Source organism: Crinia signifera, chromosome 2 (genome assembly GCF_055691185.1).
Source record: "Crinia signifera chromosome 2, ASM5569118v1, whole genome shotgun sequence".
In the NCBI taxonomy this organism is placed as follows: Eukaryota; Metazoa; Chordata; class Amphibia; order Anura; family Myobatrachidae; genus Crinia; species Crinia signifera.
This window is the reverse complement of record NC_139218.1, coordinates 245,996,909-246,015,717: the sequence shown is the minus strand read 5'-3', so window position 1 is coordinate 246,015,717 and position 18,809 is coordinate 245,996,909. Positions and strand designations below refer to the sequence as shown.

The following is an 18,809-nucleotide window of genomic DNA, read 5'->3' as shown; positions in this document are numbered from 1 at the left end:
CACTTTATCCTGCTTGATGTGCTTGCGGTGTAAGGAGTTAACAAATCAGTTGGTGGGTAGTGATATTTTATTCCATTTGTCTGCTCACACAACTACTGGTTGAACGGGAGAAATCTACATATCAATGTCTGTGCAGATGAAACAATTCTGCTGCAGAGCAGAGCCAAGACTAGATGAACTGTGCTTTCAGTCACACAACACCATGACTCCTTGCGCCTACTGGCACCAACCGCTTTAAGCTCCATCCATGCTTCCTTTCCAAATGCCGATGAAATGAACCCACATTGAGGAAAGGCTTCCTTTATCATGCTAAATACTGCACTACATCTTCATAAACTGAATCCAGGGGCCCCAAGGGGATGTTACCTTTGGGGTGTTTAATATATATTGGGATAAAACTTTACTGTCCAGAAATGTGCTATTAAACACATATATACAAATATTAGTGCAGATAATAGTTTAAATAAATAGAATTTCAGAATCTTCTGCCAAAAACACACACACACACACGTTACATAAACTTAAGGAACATACACCCAGTGCTATTTGAGCTTACAATTTTGACTTCATAATCAGAAGAAATGGCAGCGTGTATACAGCTTCCGATGAACAAAGGGAAAACAGACTATGCAGGCAAGTCAATTTGGACTATATTGTGTGCTGTCGTGTTCTAGTATAGACAAAATATATTAAGTCAATATCTCAAGTAAATGTAATCAATATTGCATGGTTCCAGTGAATTAAAGGCAAATTGTAAAGCCAACATCGTCCATAGCCAAAATCTCACAGTGTGTATGCACATTTAATTACAAACTTTCCATTGCATTTCTATGCTAACCACTCATACACACAGCATTACTTAACACGAAGACAAGTATTCAATGCCGCGGTTCACCCTGTGCAGCGAATCCAGTTTAGGATTCGCTACGCATTCTCCGGGCTGAACTATTCGCAGTCAGCTATTCGCAGTCAGCCCTACCTCTCCCCCTATTCCACGCGTCAGGGGCTCGCTGTCCCTGATGGCGAAGTTGTACCACCCCGGCGAATGCAGCATGGAGCCGGGAGGATGGCGGAAGGCAGGGAGATAGCAGGCTCCCTGCCTGAGCCGCAGGGGGAGAAGGAGGGCTGGCGGGGACACAGGCAGCAGAAGCTGCGGCCACAGGAGGCAGGCGGGGAGGTGCAGGGAGCGCTGCGCTGGTCCTGCTCATGCATATGTAATGTGTGGGACACAGCACAGTGAATATTAATGAGCGGGTCTCCGCCCCCCTACTGACATCATCCATAAAAAATTAAAAAAATATATAAGAATGAAATATATATTGATGTGCTGCAAGTTTATAAATCCAAATAGCAAGACCCTTCAGATAATAAAATTACAGATTTTTTTACACCCAAAAAAAAAAAAAACAGAGAACCTTTATTTTAAAATAATACATTCCAGATCACCTAAAAAAGATAACAAATGTAAACCGGTGAAACTCGGCAAAACTCACAGAGAAAGCAGTTCTCGATCCATGCATTGATAAATACACTCTCTGCAAATTAAAGTCAAAACTCCATTGAAATACACCAGCGAATTGCAGCGAGTATGAAACGGAGAATTGGCCAGCATTCACTGTTTGCTTTTGGCGAACAGTGAACATTGAATACAGCGAATAACCTTTTCGGAGAAAAAAATTCACAGTTTCGCTGAAAAACAGCCCTGATCACCGAAAAAAAGCGGTGAATCAAGAGCATTGAATACTGGTCTAAGTCAGAGCTATAGTATGATGTATTAGGTTTAACTGCAAGTAAATATATAGCACATGAAAATCCATAATCCCATGAGGGGGATGAAAACCATCATTTGTAAGGAGATCTTTGAATCTGGGTGTGGTTCAGTAGGTCAACAGTGAACAGGACAGGACAGCAACCCCAAAAGGTTGAAACAAGCTAAATTTGAAAAGGATCGACACATGAAAATGTTGACCTAGAAATGGTCGATGCATGAAAAGGTATGACTTTGTAGCAATTTTTATCTTGTGCAGATGGACCCCCAATTAGTGTTCCACTTCGCTCGGCATACTTTACTGGTTCCAATAATAGTCCACATGGAAGGGTGAAAAGTAAAAAAAAAATAAAAAAATATAATCAACTATCATGCTTGGTCGACCTATTGACTATCGAAAAAAAAGTCTGGAAACTTTTTAATCTGATGCATATACAATAATTAAAGACATAAGGTTAATTTATTATTTATTAACAGTTTCTTATAACATGCAGCAAATCCGTTGCACTTTACAATTGGAAACAATTGTACAACAAACTGGGAATATACAGACAGTTAAAAATGGTAGGACCCTGCTCGTAAACTTACAGTCTATAGGGATATTGGCACTGATACACAAGGATAGGTGTTCTCTATTGCATAAAGTCCATCAGAAAACAAAGGTTCTTGGTGGACTGTATCATATAATGACCCAGCAATTTTGCAAGGGGTCTGGATGATGAAATGTGTGAAAAAGAAAATGAGACTGTATGTGTGGACTGTACAGTGGGAATATGATTGATAGGAGACATTTATGAAGGTTATGTGGCTGGTTCTGGAATTTGATAAGCTAGACTGAAGAGGTGAAATGTCAGGGAACGTTTGAAGGATTGGAGACTGGGGAAGAGTCTTATTGTGCGTGGAAGGACATTTCAGAGTTGGTTTAGCCTGAGGAAAGTCCTGTAATCGAAAATGGGAGCGAGTAATGAGTGTGGATGGGAGTTGTAGATCTTGTAAGGAGTGGAAGAGGTCGAGTTGAGAGATATTTTGAGATAAGAGAAGAGATGTATGTTGGTGTAGTTTGGTTTATGGCCTTGTGTGTCAGTAAAAGTATTTTATATTGAATACGGTAGAATACAGGTAACAAATGGGACTGACAGAGCAGTTTTGCAGATTAACATCTAGTGAGGAAGATTAGCCTTGCAGCTGCATTCATGAATGTGTTTTTTAGATGTATGTAGCATGATTTCAAGACAAAGGAAAGTTCAGTGTCAAGAATGACACCTATACAGTGAGCTTGTCATTCTCAACAGTGATTCATTTTTTCAAATATTCAGTTTCAGGTGGTGAGATGACATCCAATATGTAACAGCAGAGAGGCATTCAGAGATATGGACCAATACAGATGGAGGCCAGTGTGGGGCGTATAGGTAGATTTTAGTATAATCCACATGAAAGAGCAGTTGGATAGGCACAATGAGAACCAATAACTGGCTGTGTCATTAAGCCCTAGGAATTGTAGGGTGTGTATGAGGAGAGTATAGTCAACAGTGTCAAAAGCAGCAGAGATCTAGAAGTAGTGAGTAAACTACAGATCAAGCTTTTACAGAACTTACTGTAGTTTGTGTAAATCAGTTGAATTTATTGAGTGTACCGTGAGATAGCGTAATAACCCCCCAAAAAACTAAACTGGTCAGACTGTACACAACTTAAACTTTGTTAGGTTTCTGATTTAAAAAAAAAAATTGTAATATGAAAGTAGGTACAGATTGGTTGGGATGTTGACATTTGGAGTAAATATGTAGAGAGACAATGAATTTTGGCATTTTGTTGGCCTAAAGTGACAGTATTCTCACTCTGGCATTCCTGTCAGGAAGAGAGCACATGATTAACTAAGTGTTCCATTGCTTGAAGGAGTTAAAATGTCATGTCAGACAAGGCTTGGCACAACCCCAGAAGGCACATGGGAACCAGGGCAGCTGAGTTATAAAGGCCTGATTGTAGCAGCCCACTGGATTGGAAATGACTTGTAGGCCTAATGAAACAAAACTCTGGCAGGAAAACAGAATGAAAGGAATGAGACAATAAAAGACAAGAACAAAGGGTGCAGAGTTGTTTCAGCTTAGCAAAATAAGCTCACTTTGTTGTTGGGAAAAGCCAAAGCCGATAAGGATAAACCAATGACTAAGCATAAGTCTTCCAAACTAATTACACAGTTCACCATGTGAAGTGTGATTGCAAGTCTGAAAAATGGGGACTACTTAATTTTTCCCTACTTTATACTACATTAAACCAGCCTACTCTTAAGCTACGAATGGAGGAAAATTAAACCCAGAGTAAAGACACTTCCAATCTGGTTACTGAATGCAACATGTAGGTAATTGCTTCCGATCAATAACCTTTCTTGGTGGTCCTGCATCTTTTATCTGGACAATGATATTTTCAGCAACAAATAGGGAGGGGGATAGTGTACTTGGCTGGATCACCTCCAGCAAAGTTTGGGCAATAAAATACAGGCGAATATACCAAGTATACGGAAGATCATTTTTACGAATACATTCAGGATTTGTAATTTCACCACAAACTTATTGAGTCAATAAAGAGAAGAGTGCAGTAATATTACATATGGCAAAATGCACTTGAATTCTACAGAACCATCACCAAATTCAAACAAGAAACTTTTTAAAAGTGATCAGAAAGTATTTGCTTAATAATATTTACCATCATAATGTTAAGGTATTGACAGGAAAAAAAAGTAGAGGAATCCTTGGACCCGAGAAGAAATGGGGGAAGGAAAAAAAAAGCCTTCACAAATAATCATAAGAAACTATACACTGATGCTGGGTACACACCCTGCAGAAGGATGCGGCCAATATGAAGACCTATCTGACAAATCATCACAACTGGATGAGCGTTTAAATTTACCCACCTGTTGAGTTGCCAGTTACGGTGTTCCCAACAGCAAGGGTGTGGGTGGTCGGCCATTCACCTTACACACAGCAGGGTGCGCTGATACAATGTATCTATAGATATATTGGCCACTGACTGTGCTGCAGGGCCACCATGGTATGTCTGAACATTTGTGTTAAAAAGACATAACAGGTATATATACCCGCCCATGACCTCGCTATATAAAAACGGGAAGCGAAGTGACCGGCCGATATATATCTTATGGTGCGTACACACAGGCTACAATCACTGGCAATATAGTCACTGAGCGACCATATTGCCAGCGATATGAGAGCGCGGCAGGTGCGCACTTCCATTTTTAGCCCCCTTACGATCGCTGCTTGCTCCTGCTGCTCCCCTGGCAGAGGTTCCTTTTCATCAGCGACCATCTCTGGTCGCTGATGAAAAGGAAACACTGAGCAATATATTGCTCAGCATGATGTAATGATTAGCTTTATTTCCTCATAGCACTTAGGACTTGAGTCTGATTCCTAACAGGGCAATGTATTCTCACCATAGTTGTGTGGGTTTCCTCTGGGTATTCTGCTTTCCTGACACAAAACAAAAACTTGACTAAGATGTTAAATGGCGCCCGTCTATGTAACCCAGTTGTATGGAAGGAAATACAGATTGTAGGCTTCACTGGGTCGGGGACCAATACAAATGGGCAAATAAAACATTGCAGAATACTATGGGCCTGATTCATGTTTTTTAGTGAAGTGGAAAAAAGGAAGCGGCTAGGCAAATCTATGTTATACTGCAGGTGGGGCAGATATTACAGGTGCACATATATCTGTATTTACATTTGGTTGGGGTGTGCTCAAATGAAGCTGTCTAACATCTCTAGGCTACATGCAAAAGCAGCCAGTATTTGCCTTGCAGAAAACCACATGGTAACATGGTTTGTTCCATACACAATTACTTACAAACATAAATAAGGCCCTTAAAAATACCTCTCATTTCACTATTTCAGAAACAATCACAGATAAATTAAATAAACAGCCATGCAAGTTCTATAGTTACACATTAGCAGCATAATGAGTCCTATGAAGGAACTCCGTAACACGACCTGGTCAACTAAGTGCAGTAATTGCTCAGCCACAAAGCAATAAGCTATATAAACTCAAACAGGACTGCAGAGTGCTAAAACATACAAAAATTGTCCTGGAATGCAACACTTACCAAACTAGGGAGATTCATGTATTGGCTTGGAGTAACTTCGCATAAGCTTCACAATTTTAAATGCAAAACGTCTGCTATTTGGTATAAAGCATGCCACCATTGAAGAATCTTTCTCTGCATTCTGGAAGTATTAAGAGCAGAGTTTGATGGATGGCAGTACAATGGGTCCATTTTTCATGGCTTGGTTTGGGCCTTTTTAGTTCTTGCAAAGGGAAATCTTAATTGTACAGCGTACAGTGGCATTTTAGAGATGTGTTGTGCTTCCAACATTGTGGCAACAATTTGGCGAAGGCCCTATCCTGGTTTACATAACAATGCCCCATGCACAGAACACTAAATAATAAAAAAAAAACAGTGCAGAGTTTGAACTTGACTGACTTGTACAAAGTGGACCCACAAGTAATCTGTATGTATCCTATACAAAGCCCTGACCTTAACCCCTATATTGAAAACCTTTGTGATGTATTAAAATACTAATGGCAAAGAAGGCCACACACCTCACTATCAATGCCCAATCTCAATAAAGCTCTACAGGCTGAATTAAAAAGAAAAAAAACTAGTTAAAAACCTTCTAGAAAAGGTGGTGGCTGCTGTAGCAATAAAAGGGGGAGCACCAACACCTTATTTATGTCCATGGTTTTGGAATGAGATGTTTAGTTGTCCTTGTTTGTTTGTACCTAAAGACGTGTATAGTAACAGAGTGCTCCAACAGGTACAGTGTGGAATGAACAGTAAGTGCTAATATGGTTAAATATGATTTAATACCCCAAAAACGTCTAAAGCAGTTCTAACCAATATAATTTTTTTAAAAAGCTCATACCAGAAGCGTCAGAAAACTACTACAGCACTACAGTTATGGGATAGCAAGAAAAACATTGACACAACACGACATTAGAAAAGTACCATGCAGCAAGGAAATAAAAAAACTGACTGATAGACTAACTCATTGCACAAGCCTGGCAACAGACATGAAAATGGGTGTGGTATAGGGTTCCGACAGTCAGGATCCCGACTGGCCGGACTCAAACAGCATGGCGAGCGCAACAAAGCCCCTTGTGGGCTCACTGCACTCGCCACGCTGCGGGCACGGTGGCTCGCTATGCTCACCATCTATTCTATTCTCCCTCTATGGGGGTCTTCGGGAACCCGTCTGGCACCCCATGAAAATAGAGTAGGATTTTGCTTCAGAGAATGGTCAGAAAATGAAAACAGAACATGGTCACTTTAACTATGCATGCTTATGGCAATACGGGATTAAACACTTTTTGAATGCTAAAGAAAAATGTGGTCCTGTAACATGTGCTTTAATGTTAAAATCCCTTCAAATCAAATTTTCCGCTTTTATAGCCCCAAGTGGACAAAACAATATAAAGAATTCAGAAGCCAATAGCGTACTTCCCAACAGTTCCGATTTTGGCAGGACCATCCTGTTTTTGTGATGCGAGGTTCCTGCTGTCCCACCTGTGGGTTACAGTGTCCCACGGTGGGGTGGGGAGGAAGGGTTTCACTTGGGAGCCCCTTTTCGCAGAGCATACCCCCAAAGTAGCAAAAATGGTTTGTGGTCTAGCTGGAAGCGACACAATTGTTGGTCACTGCCCGGAATTTTAGGTGCATGTCAAAAGTGCAATCATTTGTCTCTCCTGATGGCAAAAGTTGAGGGGTATACAACAGGCAAGATGAGCATAGACTGTTCGAAACAAAAGTGACTTTAGGCCCACTGACTGCTTGGCTAATCCAAGCTCTGCAAAAATATGAAAAAAGGACAGAGGTTTGTTTGGGTATGCAGGTTGATGGTACAAAGGTTGACAGTCAATAGGCAACCACTATTGGTCGGCAGGCCAAAGATCAACATGTTCAAAAGGCCGACATGAGATTTTTGTGATTTTTTTTTTTCCAAAACAGACTTGTTCATACTTTATTATACTTTCCCTCTATGCCCACTGGGATGGTAGTGTGCCAAGCGTAGTGAGGCACCAGGGCCTGAAGCATGGCGAGCGGCCAATGTCGACTCATACAGTGTCCATGTTGGCAAACACCTAAAAAAAACTTGTGTCGACCTTTTGACAAAGTAAATTTCTTTCATTTGTTGACATGGTCAAACAATTACACCTGTTTTGTTGGCTCATTAAAGAAACAGCATTCTTGATATAAAGCACTATTTTTCACGTTAAAAAACTATTATTGTATATACTTACACATCTGCACAGCTGTGGTTTAACAACTAGTCAATAAATGGACAGTACAACTTGAAGACTGTGGCCTATTAAAATGATTACTCAAATTTACATAAAAGCTTGGCACAAACTTGAAAAAAAAAATGAGACACATGATAGAAACATCCAATACATGTGTCTAATAAACAAATACACATGTTGGTAACATTTTTAAATGACCAGTATAATTTCTCCACTTTAAGGGACATTACTTACATCACAGGGGTTTAAGTGCTGCACCAGACTTATTGCAGGGACAAAGTAAGTAAGTTTAATTTATATAGCACACTTTCTCCAACAGGATTCAAGGCGCTTTTCAGACATTAAAAAACATAATACAGAGGATGTTGGTAGTACAGTAACAGACAAGTCACAGACAAAAGAAACCCTTGAGCACACAGTAAGCATGGGTTGTGTACTCCACCCTGACAAGGTACCCGCAGCGGCAGCCATTTTAGGCGCTCTGCATAGGATTAACCTGGGTGGAATAGATTACCCATAAAAGAAATTACCCAAAATGGGTGATTTCAGTGCATACTCAGGTCCATGTATTGTTCATCCCATCCACAAGTGCACCAGATGCGGCAGCCATGGTGGGCACACTACAAAGGTTACACTGTAAGGGGCGAGCCATACAAGGACCCAGTGCATATATTGGAAAGCAAATACTTGTGTATTAGTATGATAAACCCTGTACAGAAACATCCACGTGACCCACACACTGCCCGCAGAGATACCATCTGAGGCAACCAGCTTGGTGCACTGCATCGGCGCTGGCAGGGTGTACAGTCTGCGGAGGTACACAGTACAGGATAGCTCATGGTGGGGTAGATGTATGCTGCAAGGGGGGGGGGGGGGGGGGGAGAAATGACATGAACACACATTTGCAGGGGACTGACACCTTTACAAGGGACTGTGTTGCTACATAGGCTGGACCTGGTGCTTCCCCTCACAGCTCCATGCTCACCATGAGGGGAAGTCCAGGTGTTCCCATGGCAAAGGTGAGTTGAGGCCACATGATGTTCCTAAGTTTTGAGGTTTTAATGCAGTCCTTCAGAAGTAATGTTGGTGTGTTGTTTACCTTCTGGTTTGCTTCGGTTTAATGCTGGTATAACGCTGCTAATAATTTTAATCTGACCCTTTATAACTAGACAAGGCATTCCCAACCACGGTCCTCAAGGCACACCAACAGTGCAGGTTTTAGTGATATCCAGGATTCAGCACAGATGGTTTAATCAGAATCACTCAGGTACTAATTAAGTCACCTGTGCTCAAGCCTGGATATCACTAAAACCTGCACTGTAATACCCCTTTCACACTTGCAATAATATCACGGGTTTTTGCACATGAGCGCGCATCAACCCAGGATTTAGTGCGAAAGGGTCTTGGACGAATATCCCGTGTTCAGCATTCCGGAATCTCTACCCAGGTCCTGACCAGGGAAGAACCCGGAATCAACACGGGATGCGGTCAGTGTGAACGGGTATTCCGGGTCAGCGTGACCCAGATCCCGTTCACTGCAGTGAAAATGCCTCCCAGTGCCTCCCCGGCCAAGCCTCCACATGACGCCACCCGCCCGACTTCATTCCGGGTCGGGTGGCCAGTGTGAAAGGGTACATTCCCGGGTAGTGTCCCGGGAAGCATCCAGGAACACATTCCCGGGTATGACCTGAGTGTGCGAATGTGAAAGGGGTATTAGTGTGCCTTGAAGACTGTGGTTGGGAATGCCTAAACTAGACCCTTCATATACTAGATCCCTAGCGTCCTGAAGGACTGGAGTCCCAAACGATACTGATTAGATCAGCCAAAAGAAACATATGTGCATCCTGATTTAACTCCCCGTCCCAATAAACCTCCCACACCAGCAAAAGGTGCTAATCAGACCTAGGAGATGTAAGATCAGTGACACTATCCAACTTTTTCTAAGCTCTTGACATAGCACAGATAAAAACCACAATAACAGCTTTTTACAGATATTCTGCAGTTGAATTCTGAAATATGATTACCTAGATGTTTAAATAAATTCAGCATAAGAGGCGGAATACTCTGCAGACCAGGCCAGTATATTGAATGATGGATAAGCATGCAACATAAGTATTGTGTTCTCAGCGTAGTTGGAAGCAGGCATAAAAAAAAAAAAAAAAAAATAAGTAATGCATGTAAAAAAAAAAAAAAAATCTTTTGCACAAATCTCCAACTTATGCATTTGTTTTTATCATGCATGTGCCACATACACTTATTCAATCGTCTTATTCAATCTTTGGGGAGATGTCCGCCAGGCCCTATTCAATGCTGTCTTCCCCGACAGCATTGACCAGGGTTTCTCGGCAGAACGAGCCCGACATCCCTAACTACAGCCGGAAGTGTCGAGCTGCCCCCTTCTCGCTCCCCGGCAGGTGGGACATTGAATCCTGCCTGCATGTTCTTGGTCAAGCTGACCGAGAACGGGACAGGGTCACGGCGGTTGAGCAAGCTCGATCGCCGTGACCTAAACATTGAATACCCCCCTTCGTTTAAAACATTTGTTTTGCTTGCAAAATAGAAATTCAATGTTTGGAATCAATAAAACTTCCTCCCAAATACAGGAAAAACAACTCAAGTCATGTATGGAAAGAAAACTACAGCTTGCACAGTAGTGTACACTTATTAGGGGATCCATATTTATTTGAACCCTGTGTATTGTATGAATTTTTGACCGACATACAGTAAATAATGGAATACACTTTATTCATGGCAGCATAATATGGAAGTTAGGGAATGTAGGGTAAGGCATGAGGATTTGGACTAAAAATAAAAAATAAAGCACTTTACTGCTGAGCTGCTGTTTAGCATACTGCAACAAGTCCTAAAATAGAGCTGTGATCATGAAGTGCTAGAATGGTAAAATCCACAAGAAGGGCTGAGACTAGAGAATGCAAGTGAAGTGTTCATCTTCAGTGCTTACGCACTCACTGATTGCAATCCCTGACACTGGCCGATTGACCTTTTGTTAGCATAACATTTTAACCTGGTTACCCAGTTACTAAACCTCTTGGGCACACTGGAAGCTGTATAAAAGCAGATATTTACAAATCGTTTGATTACTGGGGATGTTTAGACCATCAACAGAAATGTGAACTAAATTCTAAACGATGACGTTCTGTATTCCACAATGGAGTGACTTTCTTCTGTTTAGATTGGTTAACCCATTCATGTCCAAACTATGGCCCTCCAGCTGTTCTGACTGTTCTGAAACTACACATCCCAGCATGCAGTGCCATCATTTAAGCATTCCCTAATATCAAAACTGTGGCAAGGCCTGATGGGACTTGTAGTTTCATGACAGCCGGAGTGCCATAGTTTAGACATGCCTGGGTTAACCTGCTCAAATGCATTCCACTCATGTTTCCATAATGTACATACAACTGTGTGTGTTCAAGGCAAATATATAGCACGCATTTTAGAAGGATGTCGATCATTTTTGGCATGTTGACTAATGTGGATTGTCTGACAGACAAACAAACAGCATCAAGATCTAATGAACTTTTGACATACAATTTCATTGAGAATTCTACAGCTTTATCTAAATTAATTTTTGAGGGAAGAAAAAACACAAATGATTTAAAGTCACATCCACTTTGCCTGCAGCACGGCAGTCCAGTTAGTGAAACCATATGTGCTTCTCTCTGTGACCTGCATATCAGCTCTTTCCTGCTCCCACTAGAGACGTTCATTTCACCTCATGTTTTCTATTAAAAGTTTTCCTTTAGCTGTCCTTGTCATCTCCTGGTACAAATGCAGAACATTTCTCATACACAGCAAAAAATGCTGCGCCTGTTGTGGTATGATTTACTAGTACTATGTACAGTACAATATAGCAAGGGCCAGTGGGGGCCCTGCCAGTACAATTGTCAATAAAAAGTTGGAGATGTTATTAAAAAGTAATTACATGGGCTTTAGTGACCAGTTTGGAATGACCATGTTTGCACTTCCAATCCCCATGTTATTTAACTAAAAAATTGGTTGCAAATGTTTTTTGTTGTCTAAACTCATGGGGAGAAAATTGTGCAGCAGGAATCAGAGGGGTGTATGGACCAGGTGCAGCAGGAATCGGTGAGGTGCGGGGGCATATGTGCAAGAATCAGAGGGGTGTGTGAACCAGGTGCAGGAATAAGTGGGGTATGTGGACCAGGTTAAGGAATCAGATGGGTGTGTGCGTGGGCATATATGTAAAGGAATAAAAGGGGGGGGGGTGTGGGGGGCATTTGTGCAAGAATCAGAGGGGTGTGGGGGGGGGGCATATGTGCATTAATCAGAGGGGTGTGTGGGCAAATGTGCAGGAATTAGAGGGGTGTGTGGGCATATGTGCAGGAGTCAGAGGGGTGTGTGTAGGCATATGTGCAGGAATCAGAGGGGTGTGCGGGCATATGTGCAGGAGTCAGAGGGGTGTGTGTGGGCATATGTGCATTAATCAGAGGGGTGTGCGGGCATATGTGCAGGAGTCAGAGGGGTGTGTGTGGGCATATGTGCAGGAGTCAGAGGGGTGTGTGTTGGCATATGTGCAGGAATCAGAGGGGTGTGCGGGCATATATGCAGGAATTAGAGGGGTGTGTGGGCATATGTGCAGGAGTCAGAGGGGTGTGTGTGGGCATATGTGCAGGAATCAGAGGGGTGTGTGGGCATATGTGCAGGAATCAGAGGGGTGTGTGTGGGAATATGTGCAGGAATCAGAGGGGTGTGTGTGGGAAAATGTGCAGGAATCAGAGTGGTGTGTGGGGACATATGTGCATTAATCAGAGGGGTGTGAGTGGGCATATGTGCAGGAATAAGTGGGGTATGTGGACCAGGTGAAGGAATTAGAGTGGTGTGTGGGCATATGTGCAGGAGTCAGAGGGGTGTGTGTGGGCATATGTGCAGGAATCAGAGGGGTGTGCAGGCATATGTGCAGGAATCAGAGGGGTGTGTGTGGGAATATGTGCAGGAATCAGAGGGGTGTGTGTGGGAAAATGTGCAGGAATCAGAGTGGTGTGTGGGGACATATGTGCATTAATCAGAGGGGTGTGAGTGGGCATATGTGCAGGAGTCAGAGGGGTGTGTGTTGGCATATGTGCACGAATCAGAGGGGTGCGTGTGGGCATATGTGCAGGAATCAGAGGAATGCAGGTGCATAAGTGCAGGAATCAGAGGGCATATGGGACCATATCCCGTACCTGGATGCAGAGAGCACCCAACAGCCTGATAAACTGGATACGGAGAAAGATCTTCAGTGTGTCAGGGTAGGACTGCCAAAAGGTAAGGTAAGTTAATGAATGGAGCTAATTGGAAACATTCAATTGATTAGTCATTAGAGACTAATGACTATGAAACAAGTCCCAACAATTGAACTGACTTTTTCCATTTTCTTGTGGCCCCTGGGGCTGCTAAAAAAGACAACATTCAATCCTATTGAAATAAACGCAGCAGAATTATTATTTTTTTTTTTTAATCCGTTCTCAATTGGGTATGACCGATAATGTGCAAATACACTTAACCCCACAAATGTATTAAACACACAGTACTGCCCCTATTCATATTATACCATACAGGAAGCCTTGATGACATATGTCACTGTGCCCCAATCTTGGTGATATACAGTAGCTACTTGTGGAGGCCCCTGGGAAATCACTCCACTTGCTCTGTTAACCCAGCTCTAAATATACAGCAGTATGTAGCATATCTCCTCCCTTTCTTTACCATAATTGCCATACAATTTTTTCTTTTCTATACTAAGAGCAGAAAGAAGCAATTGCTCATACAAAAAAAGTGCTATGCATCCTGAAGTTCCACAAATAAATTTGCACAACCAAAAAGTATGAGCCAAGCTATCTGTATAGATTGTAAGCTTGCAGCAGGGCTCTCCTACCTCCAAGTCTGTCTGTTGTTACCCAGTTTGTTTGATCACTGTCTACTATTGTAAAGCGCAACGGAATCTGCTGCGCTATATAAGAAACTGGAAATAAATAAAATCTGTCAGTACAAGTGTGCAGGTGTAAAATCCGATCTATGCATATAGCAGGGATGAGCAACAGGCAGCCCTCCAATCGTTCACCTCCAGCTGTCAGCTCCCTCCTGCTTTATATTCGGATTGTTACGTTATAACTTGTAGCTCTGGTGTATATTGCCTGCTGATGTGTTATTGCAGATAGTGATTTTATATGCAGGTTAAAGGGCAATCCATGCAAAATCTGGTTCCCTATCACTGGCATATAGGGGGCACCACTGAAAGTGGGAATGGAAAGGAAAGTTGTAGACAGAACATTTCTAATATATTTCTCAAAATCTGAAATAACCCATACTCCCAAATCTAACATCACAGTTGATTTTTTATGAAACAAATGTGTTTAAAATTGAGAATAACAGTATGACGGTAATAGGCATTGTGTATCTTTACAAAAGTGCTCGAAGTGGGCATAAACCAGTAAAAATAGTTTGTTTTATTTTCACTTTAGTCACATCCTAAATCACTGAAATTAATATATACACTATTCATATCCTTGATAGGTCAGGTTTCAGAAGAGGTTAAAAACTAAATAAAACAACCACCATACACAATACAAGTTTACACTGTTTTCTCTGGCAAGGAGGCCTCAAAAATAGCCATTTTCATAAATTGCCCACTGATGCTGTATACCACCTACAGCCTCCTAAGGTGCCCATACACTAGACGATTTACTTGCAATTTGGCCTCTTTTCATGAGATTGCAGCAACCAAATAGGTAAGAACAACATTTTAGAGCAAGGGTATTAAACATGCAACCCTCCAGCTGCTGTAAAACTACACATCCCAGCATGCTCTACCACCGTTTTAGCACACCCTAAAAACAAACCTGTGACAGGGCATGCTGGAATGTGTAGGTCAACAGCAACTGGACAGCCTCAATGTTTGTTTAATAAACATTTTAAAGGATAAAGACATTCGATTTAAAATAAATATTTCCAGTATACTGTAGTTGAGACTAAAACGCCTGGATTTTTCCCCCCTCAAATAACATCTCTACACCACCTTTGTGCTGCAGGGGAGTACTTGTTACATATTCACAATTCAATGGTGCATTCTATTCATTAACAGAAAGTGCTGTACTATATTCAGGATGCAAAGCTCAGCCAGAAAATAACAATGCTGGAAACTTGAGTACTACAATAGTGAAGCAGAAACTGCTGGCTAACCATTCTGCTAACATTGACAGCTTAGGAGTTACGCTGGAACACAGGGTGCTATTAATAACCATACACAGTCATCCTTTTAACCAAAACCTCTTAATCCACAAATGGACAGAACAGGCGCTAAACACAACTTTATGTGTGTAAAAAGATTGTCCTATTTTTCTAACTGTACCCGTCAAAGTACTTTATTATGTAGCGTATTTTTATTTGTCAATTTACATTATAACCCTGTAATTGAAATACAGTGAAATGGCTCCAATAAAGTATTTCTGAATAGCAGACCAGTACTTCAGCCAAGTACCTGCTGATCACTATGATGCCCACTGGACGGACAGAATGAAAGGAGGAGACAGCAGAGTTTGCAATGTGTTCAGATCCTTTCCTTGTGCTAAATTAGCAATGACTGAGATATTATGTTCACCGTACACAACAGAAATGTCAAGTTGTTAAATATGTTCCATAGCATCAACGCATAAACAGGTATGTGGAAATACAGCAGTGAAGGCTCAAATCTGACCAAATAGGCAACAGAAGATAACCATCTGGGACTTACCTTGCCATACTGTTCAAAGTATTGCTTTACATCTTCTACTACTGTGTTTGCCGATAACCCACCTACGAATATTTTCTTTGTTCTTGTGACCATCTATAAAATAACAAAGAGATACATGGTTTAATCAGATTATCTGGCACAACAAAGTGGGTCAACAAAAAAAAAATCACACACAAATAGCATCACATGAATTAATTATTTGTATTCAAGGAAGTTACTGTTAGCTCAATCCAATTACGTATGGTGTGATTGGTATTTGCAGACATGTGCATGTGACAAAGGCGGGTGGGGAGTAGATGGGGAGCACTGTGTCTTTGGCACTATAAACACCAAAAGTGATCACTCAGACAGACCACTTTGCTTACTTGTCTAATGATAGAGGTTGTTGCCTTAGAAAATGTAATCTGACAAAACACATGTTCACAAAGTCAGATAGCTTAAATTGCTGTTGTGTGACCAATACATTCTTTGGAATAAAGATCAACGGACTTTGGTAAAAAGGGTCCACAATCAATAGATCAGCATGGACAAGGTCTAGAGACAAAAGGGTCAAGATGGCAATGGTCAATATGTGAAAAGGACATCAGTTTTTCCCCTTTTTTTTGCGTGTCAATTTGTAGATTTCACCACATGGATCCCATATTAGTGTTCAGCTTTGCTCACCACCACATTGGTACTGCTGAAATCAGCATACCATTCCCAAATACAAGTCCAAGTGGATGGTATGTAAAAGTATGAAAAAATATATTCAAATAAGAAGAACCCATGCACTTTTCATGTGTTGACCATTGCCACGTCGACATTTTGTTTGGGTCAATCTTCTGTCTATGTTGACCTTGTCAATGTTGACATATGGTGCCAACCCTAGATACTGTTGAACAGACAAAGATTAAGGATCCTAATCTCATAAAAGAGGAGCATGATCTGCACATTTTTGACAAACAAGCAGTTGTTTTAGCACATCTATAGGCTAATCTCTGGATGCATACGTTCAGAAAGACCAACAATCCTGAGATATCAGACTATGATTAGGGTGAACAGGAAATTCCGTCCTACGATGACCATATTTGAACTCAAGCACGTGGCCATCGGCTAATCGCGCCATTATTAAGGGGGTAATTCAGACATGATCGCTGCTCTGCAAAATTACAGAGCCCTTGGATTAGATAGAACACCCCCCCCCCGCGTGCCCCGCCCCCCCACCAGAGTGAAAACCTGACCTGTGCAAGGATACAAACGGTTTGGGAAATTTACGTCGATCAGCAGCTAGCTGTAAATCCATGCACCACTAACTATGTTACCAGTTTGTGCATAACCCAGAACCTACTTTACTTGTGCGATAGTAACAGGCTGATCGAGCGTGGAGCTGAAGTCACACACCTTCCTGGAAAACGCATGGGCACACACACAACAGCGATCGGATCTGTATAACCCCCTAAATCTATAAATCTTTGATATTCAAATTTGTAAACAGGTGTTTGGTTATATCAGCCCAACATTCCACCAAGTGTACAGATTAAGCAGTTTAAGCAGAGGCCATTAATTATCTTTATTTATATAGTGTCTACATACAGTATTAGTGATGTGCAGTAAGTTTCCGGACATATAATTGTGAACGGTAATCTCCAACTAAACTTCTTGTGAAAAGTCGAAACGCAGAATCTTATATGAGCACCACTTTTCTGACTAGCAGAGTTGTCTGCGACTATCTATGAGCAACGTCCTGGAGTGGTTTGCAGAATTCTCAGTGGTTTGCAATATTTTGGCTTGTAGACAGTAACTGTCCATCAAAAACAAGGAAGGCAAAAGACAACGTTGCCGCCCTGCAATAAGCTAGACATGAGCTAGGTTTCTGCTCGCTGCGTACCCCATCAGCTAGTTTAAGAGCAGGAGGCACAATATGCAGGCTAGGTTTGATTGTGGTCGCTCTGCCAGGCCTGGATCTATAAATTCGTCCCCTAGACCAATCAGCCGGCTCAGTAGACACTTGGAGGTGCTCTGAGGTGAACACAGCGTGGCTAAGCAGATGGTGGCTTTTCTAATCGACAAAAATGGTCACTAAGCTTCAGAACCATTAGTGCAGTAGTGCACAGTCACTGGTGACACGTATTATTTATTTATGTATGCCAACCAATGCCTTCTACAACTCCTGAAAACAATTTCCAGGCACCATCCAAGAACATGCACTTTGCCAAAAGTATAGGAAAGTGGTGGATTTTATGGTCCATAAATCTATTTAGTAGCTTTGTCATTCAAACTGGCCCCATGTGACCTCTAAGGGCAGTATTCAATGAGAAAGTTCTCCGTGTTTTATGGAGAATTTTTGCTTTTTTCGCCTTGGACGGAGCATTTTGCTCTCCAAAAGCGAGCAACCCTATTCAATGTGAAATATTCTCCGTCTTTCTAAGTGATTTTCTCCGTGTCTCTCCGTGTAGCAATTCTCCATCTTTTGATGGGGAGCTGGAATGTGAACTTTTAAACTAAAAGGTTTTTTTTTTCTTATTTTGGTGTAAAAAAATCAGGTTTTTTTTTCTGTGAAGGGGCATGTTATTTTTATTCATGTGCTTATAGCACATGAACATATATTTAATTTAAAATAATATATTTTTTTTAATATTTTTTTTTTTTTTTACACAGTGCAGCCAACAGGGGGCCGGAGCGCTCGAGCCGCTCATTAGATATTCATATATTCACTGCACCCGATCGTTAATATGCACGATCGGGTGCAGTGAATACTGGGTCCCCCGCTGGCTATAGGGGGGGGCAGCCTGTGCTGCCTGGTTCCTGGGGAGCCCCCCTCCCCACCACATTCCTCTGGAGCAGCCAGGGAGACTTTAATCTCTCTGGCTGCTTCCGTCCCCCGGCTCCCTGAAAGCTCCCTGCCGCGGACGCTCGTCCGCTGCAGGGGTTAAGACTCGCCGCGAGTGGCGGTGAGCATCAGCCACATTGAATAGTGGGTAAAGTGCCGTGACGGAGAATCTCC

General features: G+C 41.9%; 1 protein-coding gene across 6 annotated transcripts in view; it reads right to left on the bottom strand.

The window, feature by feature from the left end:
- MSI2 (musashi RNA binding protein 2) overlaps positions 1-18,809 on the bottom strand; it is a 566,011-nt gene that overhangs the window by 408,742 nt on the left and 138,460 nt on the right. For all 6 annotated transcript variants that reach the window (XM_083174189.1, XM_083174194.1, XM_083174188.1 and 3 more), the window contains exon 6: positions 15,827-15,919. In XM_083174189.1, the coding sequence (XP_083030315.1) occupies positions 15,827-15,919 (93 nt within the window). The remainder of the gene's footprint in view (positions 1-15,826; positions 15,920-18,809) is intronic.